The sequence below is a fragment of the Panicum virgatum genome, chromosome 9K (genome assembly GCF_016808335.1).
Source record: "Panicum virgatum strain AP13 chromosome 9K, P.virgatum_v5, whole genome shotgun sequence".
Taxonomy (NCBI): Eukaryota; Viridiplantae; Streptophyta; class Magnoliopsida; order Poales; family Poaceae; genus Panicum; species Panicum virgatum.
In genome coordinates, this window is record NC_053144.1 from 27,850,294 (window position 1) to 27,870,612 (window position 20,319).

The 20,319-nt window shown below is 46.0% G+C and overlaps 2 protein-coding genes and 1 long non-coding RNA gene across 4 annotated transcripts; 2 read left to right on the top strand and 1 right to left on the bottom strand.

Moving 5' to 3' along the window:
• The first annotated feature begins 6,031 nt into the window (after nt 1-6,031).
• On the top strand, nt 6,032-9,588 carry LOC120651090 (F-box/kelch-repeat protein At1g55270-like). Of its 2 annotated transcripts, none has more exons than XM_039928456.1 (2): nt 6,032-6,232; nt 7,818-9,588. In XM_039928456.1, the coding sequence occupies exons 1-2, from the start codon at nt 6,170-6,172 to the stop codon at nt 9,066-9,068; spliced, it is 1,314 nt and encodes a 437-aa protein (XP_039784390.1). In that variant the 5' UTR covers nt 6,032-6,169; the 3' UTR covers nt 9,069-9,588. The 2 variants fall into 2 exon arrangements, with proteins under 2 accessions (XP_039784390.1, XP_039784391.1); XM_039928457.1 differs by lacking the exon at nt 6,032-6,232 and adding an exon at nt 6,307-6,529.
• Nucleotides 9,589-10,100: 512 nt separating this feature from the next.
• Nucleotides 10,101-13,901, bottom strand: LOC120651092 (protein NEN1-like). Its single transcript, XM_039928458.1, has 6 exons — nt 13,339-13,901; nt 12,854-13,011; nt 12,615-12,661; nt 11,824-11,887; nt 10,651-11,288; nt 10,101-10,567 (listed from the first exon to the last, which is right to left on the bottom strand). Exons 1-6 carry the CDS (start codon nt 13,679-13,681, stop codon nt 10,333-10,335), a joined length of 1,485 nt encoding a protein of 494 aa, XP_039784392.1. The 5' UTR covers nt 13,682-13,901; the 3' UTR covers nt 10,101-10,332.
• A 5,455-nt stretch (nt 13,902-19,356) lies between these two features.
• Nucleotides 19,357-19,750, top strand: LOC120651095. Its single transcript, XR_005665923.1, has 2 exons — nt 19,357-19,421; nt 19,509-19,750. It is a non-coding gene; the product is annotated as an uncharacterized LOC120651095 (long non-coding RNA).
• Nucleotides 19,751-20,319: the final 569 nt, after the last annotated feature.

The following is a 20,319-nucleotide window of genomic DNA, read 5'->3' on the forward strand; positions in this document are numbered from 1 at the left end:
TCAACCCAAATATTGCAACTTCTCCTCTTCGATCGATTCAATAAAACCAGTGTTTTAAATAGCGGGTTATAGCAGTTTCGCAGAGCTGCCGCTATGATCACTACGGTACAAAATAGCGCCGCTAATAGCGTTTTGGGGACCTTACTGTCGTTTTACATAGCCCGCTATTTTAAACTATGAATAAAACACATAATCTAATAGCTTAACTCACCCACCTATCTACCACTATACCACAACCACATATTAGCGTCAGACATCAATAGCTATAAATGGACAATTACCGACAATCGGTTGGTCGGTAAAGAATTGTAGCGAACAATCAGTCAGCATTTCAATATTCCCGATTGTGTATCAGTCGGTAAAATATTTACATATATCGTTGAACCATCGGTAAGCAAATACTAGCGACTGGGTCTAACTATCCGTCGGCAGTTTGCACTGGGCCTCAGGTAATAAGGCCCATAACTGAAACCAACGGCCCAGCATTCATTCCCGCAACCTCCCACGCGTATGACTACCATCTCAAACCCTAGCTTACCTTCAACCCCTCAGTCTCGACGCCCTCAGCCTCATCCCAAACTTGGCCGCCACCGCCGCTCCTCCCCCCCCCCAAATCAGGTCGCCGTTCCTCCACCCGCAGCCCTGTGCCTCATGCTCCACCACCAAATCCAGCAGCTGCTCCTCCGCCTGCGGTCCTGCCACTGCTCCAAGCATCTCCGTCGCCATCAGTCGGAATGGCGTTGAACCATCAGTCGGTAATATCCTCATATAGCGTCAGATGGTTGGTCGGTAAAACCTAGTCGGTCGGCAAAAACTTATCCCGACACCACTTTTATCGACAAATAGTTAGTGTCGGCTATAATGACTTGTAGCGACCAAAATGTAGTCGCTATATTGTGGCTGTGGTATAGTGTACCATATATTCAAATGCTAAAACAACACTTATTTTAGGATCGATGGAGTAGTTACATTCTTGTCTGAGGGTGGTGTCAGTGTTTGTGAGGATGGCAACATGGGAGACATGACGCTGATATTATGTTTGGAACCCCTCCCATCATGGACATTTCTCAACACACACCAATGACAAAAGGGGTCCCTATGGTCAACATCGCTGCTGTGGTCACCACTATCTCCGTGTCATGGAGGAGAGGCTGTCATAATAGGTCGATGAGAATGACGAGATCGGTAGAGCTTGAAGAGGATAGTGTCCCCGCAAGCCTCTTCTCCACCAAACGCTACACCATGCATGGCCTCCTAGTGAGTTGTGTCAAACCGAACCGAAGTGACCAAATCTAAAATGCTCACCACCTACAACGATGAATCCGTTTGCTTCATGCGCAGCTTAGGTTCACCAAATAAATCACGTCAGAGGTCCGTTCATTTTGCACCGCAATACACCAAAAGTATGGTAGACATTGTGTTCGCCGCAGCCTAAGCGCAGCAAGAGCTGTGGTCTGAAGAGCGGCGAGCTCTAGCGGCTACCAAACTTGACGTCAAGTTTATTTTAAGTAATTGAATCTTTTTTTTAAAAAAAAAGAAATGTAACCAATCAGTTCGGACAAATTGGTTGCCCACCCTGCGTAGATTTTTTTTAGATATAGTTTGAGAGAGCTGAAACAAGCTCCCCTGTTCATCTCATTATGTCAGGGCAGAGATTATAGTCACTACAGTTATAAAATCTTTCCTAATTCTGGGGCATTATCTTGCACCGAGGGTGGCCACGTCATCCAAATCACCTCGGCCGTCGGATCGGCTGATCTGACGGCCACGAACAGTTGGAAACGTAAATTTTGTAAAAAAAAATTTAAACTTTGGTGAAATCAACCCACAGTCCATGAACGACAATTTTGCAAAAGAGCTCTAGACTTTGTGAATGTCAATTTAACAAAAGACCCTCTTATCTTTGACGAAATCAACACGGACTCTATTGACAGTAATTTTATGAAAAAACACTAGATTTGGGTAAAATCAACTGGCACTTTGCCTACGTTGCTTTTACGTAAAACTCCCGAACTTTAGCGAAATCAATCTGCACTCCACGAACATCAATTTCACATAAAACCCTCAAGATTTTTGTGAAACCAACCCCCTTAATGTGTATCGGTGACGGGTTAAATCGTCTTCCACACTTACACGCTGCATATACCATAACATCGACACCTATGATGATTGCCACATATATGCTTTCTCGCTACGAACGCATGGACGTTCCATAGACATATTTTGACGGTTCACACCTCACATACATACATTTAACATTCCAAATCAAATTTGATCGAGCCCGCAACAAAACTTTATAAGCACTAATATATGTTTGTGACGGGCCTCTCCGGGCGCTACGGTGCGACATTTTTCTAGTACTTAGCTCAAGTACGCGTCTTGGCAAAAAAAAAAAAAAAAACCCCTGTTACAACTCTAAGTCCATAGGCCTCCAGGCTAAATCATAGAACCCTCCACCAGTCCACCGCATTACGAGCTACACACTTCAGAAACAAAAGATCCTCCAACTTTGCCCTGCGTGCAGCAACACACAGTTTTGGTCATGTATATTTCGGGAGCACATCCATGTTTATTTGCCCATGTGGCCATGTCCTTGAGCGCAAGCGGTTCCATTGCAGCAGGTGTCCAGCAATCCAAGGCAGCAAGCACAACCTCCTTCGACTGTCTACATATAGGTCATCTTGTGATCTGACTACGTTCTATGTATCCGAAGAGACAAACTATACATTTGGCAAGAGAAGCGTTTTTATTTTTTAGGAGACTCTTACGTTTGAGCATGTTTACTTGAACGTCAGGCATGTTTAATTTTTTTATACAATTATTCTCTACAACAGCCATCTTGGCTCATAAGCGTGTACATGAGATTTGCGTTGCCCGACAACGAAGTGCGAAATCAAACAGGGAAAAGCTGCAGCCTCTTCCACTTGTCAACATGTCCTGCTAAAGAAATAGGAAAGCAATGCTTTGACATGGCACTCTTCTGCGTGGTACACTATCAATAAGTCAGCCACAAAAAAAGGTTCGCCCTTTTTGGTATAATAGTGGGATCACACAGGCTTTACAAGCCTTTGATTGACTTGCACAATTCGTAATCTTAAGCACTAAGGATCTCGAGTTATTAATTTACTGGTCAATTTGTCAGGGTCCCTACACTTGCGCAATTTAAGCAGTGACGGTCTCTAAAATAAAACTCAGAACTATTATCTTCTCCTATACTAGTAAAATATTTGTAACAATAAAATCACAACAACAGGAAAAGTACATTGAAATGTCAATCTAATGCTATCATTTTCACAGAACAAGTTTACTGTTAATTTTTATGGAAAATTATGAGGTTTAGATAATAAAAGTGTGCATGCCTTATATAAAGAATATAATCTAGGGAATATGGCCATTTAGTTTGAACAAAGATATGATGAAAGCCAACCCAAATTGATGTTGCACAACTTTTCCCTAACTAATTAAGCATATATATGAAAATCGGGTGGTTGACAAAAAACAAAAGGTGACAAATTACATCAGCTCTCATGTGTTGCAACCCCTTGAGAGAGAATAAACAAAAATCTAAAATATTCCTAGAAGTATTAAACTTTCAACAAATTTGTGTTCAACGCGTGAGATTATTATAAAAAATGTTTGCCGGGCCACTTAAAAGGACCATCTTGCCCCCCATGCTAGTTGATGCATTCCATGCTGTAAAAGGGGCCAAATAATTAATGCCACTGAAATGAAGAGTTTATTGTTCTGAGTGTACCTCAATTTGATGAAGGCAACATCCAAAGGGGGAGACTAATAACGGAATTATTTTGAGTGCCAAAAGATTGATCTCGTCATATATTTCCACCATTTCAATCACCCGGTGGTCCTTGCATAGCCGGATCAGGGAAGGGTTTTTTTTGGGTCATTTTGATCCATGCCACTCCAATTTCTTGAAGTTGGATCTCATGTTCAAAATCATGCCATTGAGTGGCATGATTTTGAACGTGACACCCAATTTCACGGAGTTGTGGTGGCACAAATCGAATTTTCCCTTTTTTTTTTGGGTAGCACACAAAAATCAGATCTGGATACAACGTTTGTATTGTATGTAGACAACACTTTTTGCTGTTGCGTGATGCCGCCATGCGAGACGCATCATTACTTGAATGGACAGTTTTGTTAAGGTGTTCCACTAAAGGCATGCCAATGCATGCAAGGAACTAAAAACTTTTAATCATTTGTTTTGCTTTCCTGTCACGGTTCATTCTAACATTCCCCATACAAGAGGAAAATGACCTCCCTCTCACCACCTAGCCAATTGTTCATTTTTCAGAGGGAGACTAGCTACATTGATTGTTTTTTTTCCAGTTGCTCTCCCTCTCTCGTTAGGACTAATTCCCGACAACCTTGTGTGCTTTGTGCTTGTGCCCTCGTAGTCAAGCATTTCTTTGATGCTGTTTTTTTTTCGCTATGAGTGATACAATTTTTTTGGTGTGGACTAGACCATTAGTGACCTATACATCTGGTCAATAGTTAGGTCCCTCTTTTGGTCTTTTTTTTTGAAAATGGGTCCCGCTTTTGGTCTCACTCCAGCTCTTACACCACAATCTTAAAAGGCATCGAAACGTTATTTAATAGGAAAAATTGTAAAACCACATCAAGTTTGAGATTAAAATTATTTTTTTGCAATGACCAACACTTTGTTTCAAAGGCTACTCCAGCGCGCATACTCAGCTCTTCCACTTTTCTTTTCTTTTTTTTTTTGCCGAGGCAGAGCCAAGACAGACCATTAATTAGAGGTATTAATGAAGTGTTAGAGGTATTAAATGACCGTGTTTGGTTGTGTAAAAAATTTCGCGAAAACTTTTCACCACTTTGACCACTAATTAGAGGTATTAAATGAAGTCTAATTACAAAATCACCTCCGCAACCATGGCACTGTAGCAGTACTGCAGCTAATGAGACTTTTGACCGTACGATTGGAGGACGACTAGAGTATGGTTACTGTAGTATTACTGTATTTAGTTATGAATTAATTAGACTCATTAGATTCAGCTCGCAAAGTTACACCTATCTATAAAAAAAGTTTTGCAAACAGACTTCATTTAATACTCTATGCATGCAAGATTTTTTTTTGGCAAAATTTTTAACCAAACACGCCACATGCTAGCCGAGCTCTGTTTGCTTCAACTGAGCTTATATTAGTGATCATGTTGAAATGGAAAAATGCAAATAGCGAAACTCAGTGCAACAACATTTGAATTCTCATCAACGATTAAGTTTCTGGTTTATTTGAGCGCTTCATCTGAGCTGTTTAGTTCATGAAAAGTTTGGATTTTGGTACTGTAGCACATATCATTGTTATTTAACAATTAATGTCCAATCATAAACTAATTAGGCTTAAAAAGTTCATCTCGTATGAAACAGTTATTCTGTATAATTAGTTATTTTTTCAACTATATTTAATGCTCCATGCATATATTCGGAGATCTAATGTGACTGTGACAGGTTATGTAGAAAATGTTGGCTTAGGGCAGGAGAGGGAGGAGGATTTGTTCGGAAACTCAAACAAGTGACACCAAGACATGTTTTAAAGTGACAACATATATGAAAATTCCATAAATAGAAAAATCCATTGTAACCTCTTGTACTTGTAGCAAACACCTTATGTTCAAACCGCGTTCCCATTTGACCAAAAAAATATCAGACTGCCGGAGACTGCAGGTATACCCCGTAGGTGATCCTTGAACAGCTCTCGTTACGGTCTTCTCTAAACTTTAAAGACAAACCGTGTTAACATCCACAGCCACATAAACCAACTTTAAAATAACAGAATACTGTCACTTCTCCCTTGAAAAAAATAAAAACAGACAAGACGCTCGAAGTGTCTTGAACACGGCTCCAGTCAGACGCGCAAAATTCAAAGCCAGGCGCTCACAAAACCCAGAGGAGAGAGTGACAGACAGAGAGGCCGGACGGCGACCGGGTGTCTGGTGAGCGAGGCTGTCAGAGAGACTGCAATTAATCAAATGGAGCGAAACCCGCTCGCTTTTCCGCCCAGAAAACCAACAGCCCCCCTCTGCTCCTCCACCTCCACCACTCCCCTCCCCACCCTCCCGGCGACCGACCGACCGGCGGCTGCGGCGGGCGAGCGAACCCGGCGCGGATTCCTCCCCCGCCCGATCCGGCCATGGACGCCGGCTCCAGGCCGCCCCCGCCGACCGGCGCAGGGGTCCGCGTCCGCGCGCCGCTGGTGAGCTCCGCTCCGCTCCGCTTCCGTTTCCCTCTTGGTCGTCGCTCGGAGGCGCCGGTGTTCGGGTGGGATTAGGAGGGCGGTGTTGGGGGCCAAAGGCGCTGTCTTTGGGGCGAAAGCTTCGATCTTTCGGCGCGGGGATTGAGGGTTTTGGTGGATCCCCTCGCGGTTGGGCGGTCTGGATCTGAGTGCTTGGCTACTTGGGGGCGGAGGCTATGGTCCGGTGGAATTTTTGTGGCGGTTTTGAGCAGTAGGGACATGGGAATTGGTAGGAATGGACTGCAGGACCGGGAAATGGTCCGTCTACTCTAGCTATGTCTGAATTCTTCCCTGCAATCTGTCAGTACCAGTATTGCTTCAGTGCTTGTAGTAAGTAGGAGTACTATCACAGTTTTTGATTTGTGCATGTGCTTATTCTTGTGAAGTTGGAAAGCACTTCTATATGGGATTTGCATATTGTGCATGCTTAAGTTCCGTTTTCTCTAGCCGTGATTGTTGGGTGAGTAATAAGGCACATTCAGCACAAATTGCATTACCTTGTGTTATGCTGTAATATTGCACCATCTGCACCTTGTTGATGGACTGGGATTTCCTCCGCATCTATCCAGCTCAACCTATGGAATGTTCATTATTTCCAGAACATGCCTCATATTTTCTGCTTGGGTTTTGTTAATTCGAAGGAATTCGTATTACAAAGCAATGTAGTGAGCATTGTGTGTGGCTTGGTTGCAACTAGGGATGAACACTAGTTAGTAGTTGCAGAACGGTGTTTGCCAAACCGATAAAACCATAGATAGCCAACCTTTCCTGTACTACTCCATAGCAATTGTAGTTAAGTCGATGGATGTCTTTAAATCAATAGCATACTCTTTCCCTGTGCCTGGCCGGCCTGGGACATTGATAGTTGGTTCAGCTTTTTCTCAAACCGGCTGCATACTGTTTCAGTCCTGAAGGATTCCAGAGCTGAGCTAGGCCCTACCTGGGGCTTTGGTTCAGGTTCTGTTATAATGAACTTGAACATGCATTATGCTACATGATTTCTTTTCTGAATTTGGTTCCATGAAGTTTAATGTCTTTGAATTGGAAGATCTGGTTCACAAAATCCTTAGACATTCTTTAAAAGTAATGCTTCGCACCCTTATACAGTCATAATGTTGAACTACGCAAATTCAACTTGAGGACATGATAGGTCTCTTGTTCATGATTTTATTGACCTGCCAACTATCACTTGCTTTACTGATGCATTAATGCACACCGCATTGTAATTTATCGGAAACGCAATTTGGAACTAATCGAAACATCCTACAACTGCCATTCATCCAGGTTTTTTCTGATTAAGTGATTATTCAGGAGATGTGAACAAAAATAACCTCTAGATGTAAAGAAAGGAAGCTATCCATGGTGATATGTTATATCTGATTCTCATTTGTAGCATTTTGGATTTGATTATCTCCTCTATTTATTTCAAGAGTTGAAATTATAAAAATCATAATCATATATTTGATGTTTTATTTATTTATTATTATTTACCATGAAGTGTTTTCTGCCAATACAGATTCTAAACATTTTTTTCATTGGCTGCCAGGTGGAGTCTGTCTCCTGCTACTGCAGATTAGATACAGGCCTTAAAACTGTTGTTGATGCTAGAAAGTTTGTTCCTGGTGCGAAGATGTGCATGCAACCTGAGGTCAAACATAGCAAGTGCAAGTCAAGGGGCTCAAGAAAGGAAAGATGCAGAACACAAGCACCACTTTTACCTGGCCTTCCTGATGACCTTGCTATTGCCTGCCTTATACGGGTTCCTCGAGTTGAACACCCCAATCTCAGGATGGTTTGCAAAAGATGGAACCGCCTTTTGTCTAGGAATTATTTTTACTCCTTGCGTAAGAAAATTGGAGTGGCAGAAGAATGGGTTTATGTCTTTAAAAGGGACCGTGAAGGGAAGATATCCTGGCATGCCTTTGATCCACTACACCAGCTATGGAAATCACTCCCACCAGTTCCATCAGAGTATTCAGAAGCATTGGGCTTTGGCTGTGCCGTTCTGAGTGGTTGCTATCTGTACTTATTTGGTGGGAAAGATCCTTTGAGGGGTTCAATGAGGCGTGTTGTATTCTATAATGCTCGGACAAACAAATGGCACCGAGCTCCAGATATGCTGAGGAAACGACACTTTTTTGGTTCTTGTGTGATAAACAATTGTCTTTACGTTGCTGGTGGGGAGTGTGAAGGAATACAGAGGACACTGCAGTCTGCGGAAGTTTATGATCCAAATAGGAACAGATGGGCCTGCATTTCTGAAATGAACAATGGGATGGTTCCTTTCATTGGAGTGGTATATGATGGCAAGTGGTTCCTGAAGGGGCTTGATTCCCATCGCCAAGTGACCAGTGAAGTCTACTTACCATCATCCAATGTCTGGTCAACAATCGATGATGAGATGGTTACAGGGTGGCGGAACCCGAGCATTTCCTTCAATGGTCGGCTCTATTCAGCTGACTGTCGGGATGGCTGCAAGCTTAGAGTTTATGATGACAACACAGGAACATGGACAAGATTCATGGACAGCAAGCACCATTTGGGTAGCTCACGTGCCTTTGAAGCTGCAGCTTTGGTGTCACTAAATGGGAAACTTTGTATTATCCGGAACAACATGAGCATAACTCTTGTTGATGTCTCGGACCCAACAATGAGTGTCGAGACAGATAGTGCACGTATGTGGGAGACTGTTGCTCGGAAGGGTCAGCACAGATCGTTTGTGGCAAACTTGTGGTCTACCATTGCAGGGCGGAACTTGAAGAGTCACATCATCCATTGTCAGGTGCTTCAAGTCTAACAGCAGATTCTGTGAATGGAAATTTGACCTGATATTGTAAGCAGGAACATGATTGGATCAGTGGAAGGACCCTCCCAGTAAGAGGTAGTTCAATTCGGTATCAGAGTCATGGCAAGGAATAGCTCATTGCAGCCCAAACAATTTTGTTCATTTGAGAACTGAGAACATCAATTACATTCGGCAGCATTGGAAGACAATTGTAGAAGGGTTTCGTTGAAACCAGAAAGCGAGAGGAAACTTCCCTAGTGTAATGGCAGTCTATGTGGTTGCAGACTTGGAAAATTAGTTGGTGCATATATCGTTGTATAAGTTAGGGTCTATCATACTATCTTGTATCGAGTAACATCATGTATCTTACTGTGTAATGTCGATATATGTTGTAGGGGCAGACTAGGTAGACTCTAGAATTAGAAATGTAGTCAGGATAATCCTACTATGCTTAAAATTTTATTTGCAAAGCCTGTTCTGCCTGATATTTCGTATCTAATCTTTGGGGATGCTGGATGGATTTGTTGTTTTAGGCATGCTATTTTGTGTTCTGCATTATATGATATCCTTGAAAGGATATCCATGGTGTCTTTATGATCATATAGTTCATACATCGGATTATGTTATAATAGAGCAGCCTTTCTGTTATGATTTCTTTGGTAGATTTTTTCAAAGCATAAGTGATAATTTGAAGGTTCTACAATGGTCTATTTCCCTGATATTGCTTCAAAAGTTAAGATGAGGTTAGCCCTGCAACGATCGAACGGGTGGGCCCTACCTTATTTTCCTTGTCGGAACTCTGAACTGTCCTGAGCATTTTGCGGACCAGGCTCAGGTTCCATACCAGAAAGATATCATTTTCCATACCAGTTTTGTCATACAGCAGCCAACCACAGCTCATAAAGACATTAAGCCTGCCAAAGTATTATTAATGATGCCCTAATAAGGATTCTTTTTTTTTGAGTAAAACCTAATAAGGATTCTATGACTCAGATTTGCTTTGCTTTTTGTCCAAAAAAATATGTTGTGCAGTTGAGAAAATAATGATATGAAGCACAAATGGTGATTCTATTCACAAATGAATAACCCAGATTGTTCTGAGTCTTCAGCAACATTTCGCTACTAATTTAACAGCAGCATCTGCATCTGGTCAGATCGTATTCACATCCACAACACAATCTACAGCTTGTAAAGGACTTAGGCTTTCTAAAACTTGCCAGTAAATTAGCAAGAGTTAGTTCCTAGAACTAGGATCATAAACAACTAAACCTGGTTGCTAATTGGAGTGTACAACCAGCCTCTTTGCAACCAACCTTACCCCAGCATTTTGCTGGTAGTCGTATACTTCCAAAGAAAAGAAGGCGTCCACCTTGCTCCCTCGGACAAACAGAGAATCCAGTTTTGTGGCATCTACATTGTTAAAAACAAGCTTCTGAGTATTACCACTGGGCTCTTTCTGGCATATATCTGTTGAGCAGATTGCAGAGTCACCACTGACAATAGTAGGGATGCTGCAGGGAAAGGCCATTGTTAGAACTTTGAAAATCATAAAGCGCTTCAAGTACAACAAAATGAAAGAGGGAACAGAACTCACTTTAGGCGGACAGTTGGGCGATTAACATATCCATACTTCTTAACCAAAGGTCTCCATTCAGAGGTGCTGCCTGATTCCTGAGATGACCTCCGAGCAAGATCATCACAAAACTCAAGAACCTTACTGAGATTCTCAGGGATGTCTACAACTATGTTTAACTTCGGTCGGCCTGCATTGTCTAGAAACTTTGTACTAACCCCAAACTGGACTTTCAAGCCTGCAGAACACAGATGTAGTGGGTTGTCTTTGTGCTGGATAGATGCCCTCCGGCCAAATTGGTGCAATGGAGCAACTGAGATTTTAATGCATTCAGTTGAAATATCATCTGGCTCAAGAAACCCAGAATAGCCACTGGAACTTGCATCCATTTGTGTGGTGGTATCTAACTTCATTTCCTCGATGTGGGATACCAACTCAGCAGATTCCCTGCTTGTTGAAGGATCACCTGTTCCTTGATTACCTCCCTCAGGTAATGCACCGTCAGCAGAACAAACTGTACGCTGCCGTTTTGAAGAATCAGGTGAAGAGTTTGCTTCGGGTTTTGGCACCTCAGGAGAAGCATCCCCATTAGCTCGGCTCCTTGTTATTGCACGCTCAACAAGGTTCTCAACGGTAAGCACCTCTGGAAGACTTGCCTCCTGTCAGAATAACTTTGAAATTTAGCCACTAGATAATCTCCAACAGTGAATAAAACATTTAGCTCCAAATATACCACAACATGATGATTCACTCTCTTTTCACGGAATTATTTCTATAGTAACTGAAGCGGTTGAAAAGAATGTGAGTTGCAGCATCAATTACATAGACATCTAGTTTGATTGTAAATTATTTCCAAAGAACCGCAACAACTGCAAGAAATAGAACAGAGAGCATAATAACTAAAAAAATAAGAAAAGAGTGGCAAGTTTCCATATGAAGCAGCAGTTTTCAAATTATTAACATGTTTGACCTATATATAAAATTATTATTGTCACGTAGGTCCTATCTCCCAATAGCAAAACTTGACTTGCCCATCGAGCCATGAGGCACTGAGCTACTCCAGATGACTACATGGGAAACTAGTAAGGGAGAAAATAACAGAAGTCCTTCAGGCTAAGAAACACAGATTGACGTGACTGGAACAGCCAGCTGATTAAAATAAATGAGGCAGGAGAAAATAAGATGCAGACGTACCAGGAACAACACTGTAGCACAGTACTTGAGAACTTCAAGGTTCATTCTAACATCATCAAGACTCCTGTAGAAAAATTGCAAATAAAATTAGTGAGAGGCCATTCACTCCAACTTTGTGTAGGCCAAGATAAAATCAAAGCAGCGACAGACATTTCAACTTCCAGGTTGTAACTAATATATCCTATCAACAGCCAGTGGACTCTGGTTTCTGATGAATGCATAAAGGGAAACTAAACAGAAGAATATTTAACAACATAAATAGGAGATTGTTGATTAATACTCCCAATGACAGTTCTTCATGCCAGGCAGACAGTTGTGGTGGTGACATGAACATTTAGTGAAGGGCTCTACTGATGCACCGCATAATTAAGACGCCTATTCCGCATGACCTATCTAAAGGAAAGAACCATCATAAGCCATGCCATCTTTTGGGATACTGGCTAGTCCAGATGAGCCAACCCCAAGATGGGATTGAAAGATCCAGGGGTGGTAGCTTTGGACATCCTGGAAGAGATGATGCTGCTTAGTCAGAAATATGAAGAGATAAACAGACACCATGCCGACCAAATTCCTCATATGGCTAGGGCAACCAAGATGTGCACAATTGAGCTGTGTAACAAAATACAGGCTAAAAGGATTTCAAGCCAAGTTACATAAATTTAAGTGATACAAAGGGTGAATAAATGCCCCATATTAAAATGGAAAAAGGTGTGTATGAAAACTCTAGATGTTGAAAGGAAGCAATTAGAATACATATGCAATCGTATCACTCGAATTAGCATGATATTTACCTGTGCCTTTGCTTCCCTAGCCCAAAGTAATTTGCCAAGCTTGCCATCTGCAGGTAAAACGGATAATGACAGAACATGAGATACCCCTTTTCATGACAGAAGGAACTCAAAATTTCCAATAGAGGTCAAATGTATATTCGCTTCAATACAACCTCACCTATCATTATTACACATATCTTCCTAAAAAAACACTTTTTAAAAAAGTACAAACTGGCTCTAGTCAGCACATAGTTCCTTACCTTCATATCCCCTGCTCTCCTCCCAAACCGCTGGGTAAGCAGAGGTAAGGTGTCGATCAGCCCCTTTGGCTCAGGAGGTGGCCGGCCAATCTCTGCGAATGCCTCCCTTATTCTTGCAGAATCAAACCTCACAATGTTGTGCCCTGCCCAGACCCGCCCTGCCAAAAGTTCAGACTTCAGAAGAGTCATTTCAGTAATTTGGCCATTTCGCAGAAAGTTCAGGTCCATACATAACAAGATGATCCTCTCAGCTTACACTCTTTCAATGCCTTTTCAGACTAATGAAGCCCCTAGTACGACTAATAATTGCTATGACCTCAATAAGGAACCAGAAAGCAGGCTGCTAACAGACACGAAGTATTGTTTTTGTTTCCCGATTAGCAGATCGATACATGAACTCAATAGTATAGCAGTTCCGTACGAAAGCGAGAGGAATCGTGAGGGCCCGATAACAGGGAGGAGCGCCGCGCGGCGAGGCCGCTCACCGTTGAGGAGGTCGTAGACTGCGTCGGCGACGTCGCGGAAGGGCGGGGCCCCGGAGACGGCGTCCCGCGTGATGCCGTTGCAGCGCACGGAGGCCGCGGAGACGGCGGACGCCGGGTCGGCGGGTCGCACGAGCGTGGCGTAGGAGGCGACCTCGACGAGCCTGCGCGGGCAGACGAGGATGGCGCCGAACTCGAGCAGCGCGTACCCCTGGCCGGCCCGCTGCGGGACCGAGGTCTCGACGTCGAAGAAGGCGATCTCGGGGCCCCCGGCGGCCGGGGGCGCGGACCCCTCCGGCGCCGCGGCAGGGGCGGGAGCGGGGGATGAGCCGGAGGGCGTCGCCATCGCGTCGCGGGCAGGGGCAGCGGAGCAGGCGGGGTGGATTGAGGAGGCGTGCGGTGGGGCGAGGCGGCGGATATATAGATGGATTGGGCGGAGGGGAGAGGGCTGGTTGGAGCTTGCGTGGGGGGAGGGGCGGCGCGGGGCGGTCGAGGAGGAGGGGAGGGAGGAGGCGTGAAGGGAGCGGCGGCGAGGAGGAGGAGGAGCCGGGCGGGGACGCCGGCGTGGTGGCGTGGGGACGGGGGTTTTCGTTCGGGTTGGGCGAGCTGGTGGGATTGGAATAGGAGTTTGTTTCCTCCCGGGGGTGAATTGAATTGCTTTTGCTTCGCTTCCGGGTTAAGGAACGCACACGGTGTCGCGAGTAGTTCCTCTGCGCGCCGAGCGACTGTCCCTCGCTGACGGGTGGGTCTCGCTGCAATCAGATAGCCTAATCCTCCCTACGCGTTCCTTAAAAAAAAAATCCTCCCTACGCGTTCAAGACGAGGAATGGAAGGGGGAAGGGGAAGCGAAGATCAAACATTATGTTAAAAGATTGTTTATTTAATTGAATGTTGCAACTTAAATACTCACAATACACACACGCTTATCTCTAAAAACATAGGTACGCAAATTCTATCTATGTGAGTATATTTGAAGATTGAGAAATCATCACATACATCCTGCTGTCGACGGCAACGTTGCCTATCACTAAAAACGTAATGTTTTTTAAATTCTAAAATATTCACTCTCACAAAAAATCGAACCAAGGTCATTTGGTGCTACTGAGACTTCTGTAACCAGTAAACTAGCCCTTTCTCTTTCTCTGGCCCTAGCCTATTAAAACAAAAGTGCTAGTAGAATGGACTAAAGTTTATCTTAAAAATTAAAAATTTTAATAAAAGTACAAGTATTAATATGTGCTAAAATTTAACATTCAATTTTATCTCACCAAACAAATTCTTATTTTATTACATCTCGTTCCTTCTAAGATCAAATTCCAATCCTCGTTCCTCATGAAAAATCTCAATTCTCTCCCTGAGTGAAAATGTACGTCCAAACGTAATCGGACGGCGTTGCAGTTGTGATTTTTACCATTTTTGTCATTTCCAAAATCAAACATAGTCGAAATTTTTCACTGAGCAACTATTGTACCCCCTCCACGAATGTTGTTTCTCGTAGTGGAATCATTCTGTTATCCGTTGCTTCGGGCAATAAACCTGGTTGCTTGCATTCTTGCTGAGATAAGCTGGTCCGTTAAGCTAATCACTTGCTCCATCTTGCGACCGTCGAGAGCGGATGGGGATTTATTTATCTCGGTATATACGGGTATCGTACCATTGGCATCATGTCCCGTCTTCTCGAGAGCAGATCTGTTTACATCCGGCAACTTTATAGAGTATAGGCCGGCCCCGTTTGGTTTCTCTGTGCTATTTTCTAGCATAATTTTTTTTCATACATAGAGTACTAAATGAAGTCTATTTGCAAAACTTCTTTAGAGGTAGGTATAATTTTTCGCTATGAATCTAATGACGGTAATTAATCGATGATTGGCTACAGTGATGCTACAGTAACCATCCTCAAATCACGTGGTCAAAGATCTCATTAAATTCTTCAAGGTTCCTAGCGCAGGGTTTCTGAAGTTAATTTTGTAAATTGACATTATTTAGTATCCCTAATTATTAGTCAAAATTGCTACAGTCCCTAGCGTAGCACAAACCAAACAGGGCCACTATCCTCACAAACCAATATAAATATTTTCTCTGACCGCTTTCTAGGATATAGCTATCCTCACAAATCAATACAAATATTTTCTGCACATTTATCATCCGGGCCAAGCACACTTAACCTCGGAGTTTTTTAGAGATTGGCTTTCGAAAAAAAGTTGCAACTTGTTGTTATGAGTATTCTATTAACCCTATTAAGTACTGAGCCGGGGTGTTACATCCTCACCCCTTAAGAGATCGACGTCCTCGTTGGTCATATGCATCCGGGGAAGAACTTTTCAGTCGGTCATCCATCTCCAAATTACTCCGGGCCAAGCAAATTTAATCTCAAAGTTCTTTAGAGATCGCTTTTCGAAAAAAATTGCAGCTTGTTGGTATGAGTATCCTATTAATCATATTATAAGCCGTAAACTGGGGTGTCACATCTCACACCCTTAAGAGATCAATGTCCTCGTCGGTCAACTCCAAACCATCCTTTTTCAGCCACGTCCTAACAACACATGTGCCACGTTCATGCATCCAGTGCCAACAACGCATCTCAGATGCCCGCGCACATACCCGCAACACACTTGTGCACCATACGCGCGCCCCTGACCCGCACGCACCCATGAAACATAGACTACCCTCACAGACCAACACAAATATTTTCTACACGCTTTGTTCTAACTTGTGTGCACTCGAAAAGAACTTTTCGGTCGGTCTCCCATTTCTAAATTGCTCCGAGCCAAATAGTTTAACCTCGGAGTTCAGTTTTCTATTAATATAAATATTCTATAAATCCTATTAAACCCCGGAATGTCACGGCATCGACCAGGCTGATTGGTCGCGTGCATACCTACACTCATCCTTTCCTATATGACCAAGCAATTAAGCAATCCTACCCACAGGTTATATAGGCCGGTAATTAGCTTGTTTGAGCACGCAGCTGGGTCCTTGTTCTGGGGTTGAGAGAGAGAGAGCCGACACTTTTGTTTTCAGTGCTTCACTGGGCCTGTTTATGGGCTTTTCATCCCCCCTCCTTTGTTCTTTCTTCTTACCCTTTCGAGTAAAAGAGGCCCAGGGCCCATGCTGCGGCCTGCGGGAGGTTTCGTTTCGTTTCTCTTTTTCACGAAAGTCTGATTTTCCTCCTCTAATTACAAAATTGGATATGTTTACTCCTCGAACTATCCAAACCGGTTCAAATGTCCTCCCTGAGTGGATTGGGATTGGCATGCCGGCGGTTTTTCTATTTTTCTTTTTATATTTATTTTGGCTAAATATTTAAAAAATCATAGTAAATTATTAAAAAAATTATAAAATAGAAAAACTAATTTTATTGGACTCCACATGAGTAGACCTATACAGTAAATATGTTATACAATATACTTTAGTACAAAATTTTTGCTATACCTTTAGATATATACTATTCTGTAATTAATTCTTAGCTATAGTTTACATGGTCCAATTATGGTGAAATTTTTATGATGAGCTAATCATTATATGCTTGAGTTGTAAAAATTTCATGCTCATTGGATCATGTATACCTGAGTTATAGATTTGTCTATGTTTAATCCAATGAGCATGAAATTTTTAGTACAGCTTAAGCATATAATGATTAGTCCACTACAAAAATTTCACCATAATTAGACCAATAAAACTGTAGTTATGAATTAATTATAGAATACTATATATCTAAAGCTATAGCAAAAACTTTGTACTAAAGTATATCATATCATATGTTCACTGCATAGATCTACTCATATGGAGTCCAACAAAATTGAATTTTCCATTTTATGATTTTTTTGTGATTTAATATGATCTTTTAAGAATGAAACCGGGGTCAGAACCTGTCAGGGATGACACTTGAACCGGTTTGGATAGTTTGAGGAGTAAACATACTCGGTTTTGTAGTTAGACGAGGAAAATCAGATTTTTTTCCTTCTCGCGGGACCAATCTCAGCTGATGAGCATGTCCCTGCCCGCATGCAGAGAGGCTGCCAGCCCACAGCCCTGTAGGCACGTGTACATGTTTCCGACATCCCAATCCCATGGCGACGGCGGGCGCCCGGCTCCGGCGATTGGTGGCGGCGGCGGCGCCTATGCTGCGCATCCCGTGCGCCCTTCCCGATCTTCCTACCCCTCCTCCGCCTGCCCCGGTCCTGGAGGCGCCTGCCCTCGCGCTCCCCGCCCGCGGCGCCGCAATGGACCTCATGGCCGTTCCCAAGAAGAAGGTTGGACATCCCCTCCTTTTAATGCGATTGTTGGTGGGCCGTGGCCTACCCGTTCGGCGGGTTTTTTTTTCTTCTTCTTTCGCTGATACGCGCCGCAGCCGCCGTCCCAAACGGGACCTAAGTATAAAAAGGAGTAAAATGCACTGGGGGTCTTTAAACTAGTTGATATGTTCTGTTTATGTCCATGAACTTTGAAAGTACATTTTTAGGTCCACAATCTATTCAAGTGTGTCACTTGAGGTCCAAAACACCTCTTACCGGCGTTGACCACCTACCTACGTGGACCGCCACGTAGATCCACATCGGCCCCTCCCTCCTCTCTCTCTTCCTCCCGCCTGCACGCGCCGCTCTCCGCGCGCATTCGTCCGCCGCGGCCGCGCGCCGCTCTCCGCGCGCCCGCCGCCACGCGCCGCAGTCGTCGCGGACGCACGCACCCCGCCTGCGCGCACGCCGCCGCCGCGCCCACTGGGGAGAGGGATGGCGCGGAAGAAGGAGGGCCGGCCCCGCGTGCGTGTTCATGCCGCGGCCAGCCTCGCGCCGCCCCGCCGCGCACCGCCATCCGCCGCGCACCGCCATCCGCCGCGCACCGCCATCCGCCGGCCTGGGGAGCTCCGAGCTCCACGCCCGCCGCCGTGTGCCGGCTGCCCAGGCCGGCCCCGCCGCCGCCGCCGTGGCACAGGCAGATCTGCGGGTCGTGGCCGTGGAGCAGCGCTAGGGCCGGCGGCACGGGAGGGAGATCCACACGGACAAAGGAGGGAGGAGAGCCGCAGATCCGCGCGAAGCTGGCCGCCGGCGAGCTCGGGAAGGGAGGATGCACCGCTGCGGGGAGTGGCGCCGCCACGAGGAAGGATCTGGCCGCCGCCATGGGAGAGGGGATCGGGGGAGCAGAGGGGCGCCCGGCCCTGCTCGCCACCGCTGTCGGAGAAGAGGAACGCCCGCGCCACCGTCGGAGGCACGACGCCGGAGATGAGGCAGGGACGGCGGAGGCCGCTCGAAGTCGACGCGAGAGCTGCCCTTGCGTCCTTCGCCCGCGCGCCGCCGCCCTCCTCCGCCTCCCTTGCGCGCCTTCATCGGGCCGCCTGGAGAAGACCGAGGAGGAGCCGCCTCCTCTGTTCCGCGCGTACTCCACCGCCGCGGCCTCCACTGGCGGGAGGGTGGCGGCGCCGTCGCCGTCGCCAAGAGGCCGCGAGGCCGCCGCACCATCTCACCGTCGTCGCCGCTCCCACGAACCCCGCGGCGCCGGTGACCAGCACGGACAGGCCCCTATCACGCCGAGAAGCCGCGAGGCCGCCGCAGCTTCGCGCGCTCTGCTTGCTCCGGCGCTGGCCGCCGCCGCGGCGCGCGGCCCTACCGTGTCCGCGGCCGCTCCGCCCTGCCGGCGCGCGCGCAAGCGCCGGGGAGGAGGCTTGCGGCGGGGAGGCGAGCCGCCGCCGCCATGGGAGGACGGGCGCGCATCCGGCCACCCCGTCCGCGCCGGCGAAGGGAGCACAACGCGCTGGAGGACGGCGGAGCAGGGAGGGGCCGACGCGGGTGGGGGGAGAGAGAGGAGGGAGGGAGGAGAGAGAGTGGGGAGGGAGAGAGAGGAGGGAGGGAGGGGCCGACGTGGATCTACGTGGCGGTCCACGTAGGCGGTCAACGCCGGTAAGAGGTGTTTTGGACCTCAAGTGACACACTTGAATAGATTGTGGACCTAAAAATGCACTTTCAAAGTTCATGGACTTAAACAGAACATGTCAACTAGTTTAAGGACCCCCAGTACATTTTACTCTATAAGAAGGGTACGAGGAATGGACCCAAAGCCCTAAAGCCTATTCCAGTGATAGTGCGTTGCAGGTAAGCCTGAGAATTCCACAAAGTGTGCATCATTTTCTGTATTTCTTAGATGTGCATCATATCTACTTAATATATCTGTTTTTTTAGGGGTACTTAATATATCTGTTGCCCAACAATGGTTGAAGTCTGCTAATGGTCAGAAGTCACTGTGAATTTGTGCGCTGAATTTCGTAATCCTCAATACGCGCAATCTGTTGTTGGATGTCCATACATAATTTTAGCCTTGCAGTGGAAACAGAAGATTCAGATTTGTCTCATGGCCTTTGCACTATTTGCAACCTGGGCTATTGGTAGATAAAAAAATTGGTACAGACCTGTTATTATGCTTAGACTGACTTCAATAAGGATATGCAAATGCATATATGCCTCGCGAGCGGTACTGTGCATCGACGAGCGGTGCTCCAACAGCACAGGCAAACGGCGAGGGATTTTGCTTCGCGATGAGAGAAGAGAGCTAAAAATGAACCGGCTCTCTCCTCCGATGCATTTCTCCACGGCGCGGCTACGGGCGGCACGGGCGCGGGCCGACGAGCGCTGGCCGCGGCGGCGGGCGAGCTCGGGGGCGGACACGGGCCGCGGGCACGACCGGCGGCCCCCTGCTTCACCTCGGACGCGGGCCGCGGGCACGACCGGCGGCGGAGCAGGGGAGGAGGAGACCGCGTGTGCTGCCCGCCGCCGCTCCACCCGACCGAGCTGCTCCGCCCAGCTGCGTCGCGACGCCGGAGGCCCTCACGCGGAGGGCAGCGACGCGGAGGGAGGCGCGCTCGCGGCTGCCCGCGGCGGCAGGAGCGCCCTCCGCCCCTTCGTCTCCTCCTCTGCTCCCTGCTCGTCCGCCTTGGACCACCCGCCGGTCCGCCGCTCCTACCCGAGGTCGTCGTCCTTCTTCACGACGAGCGGC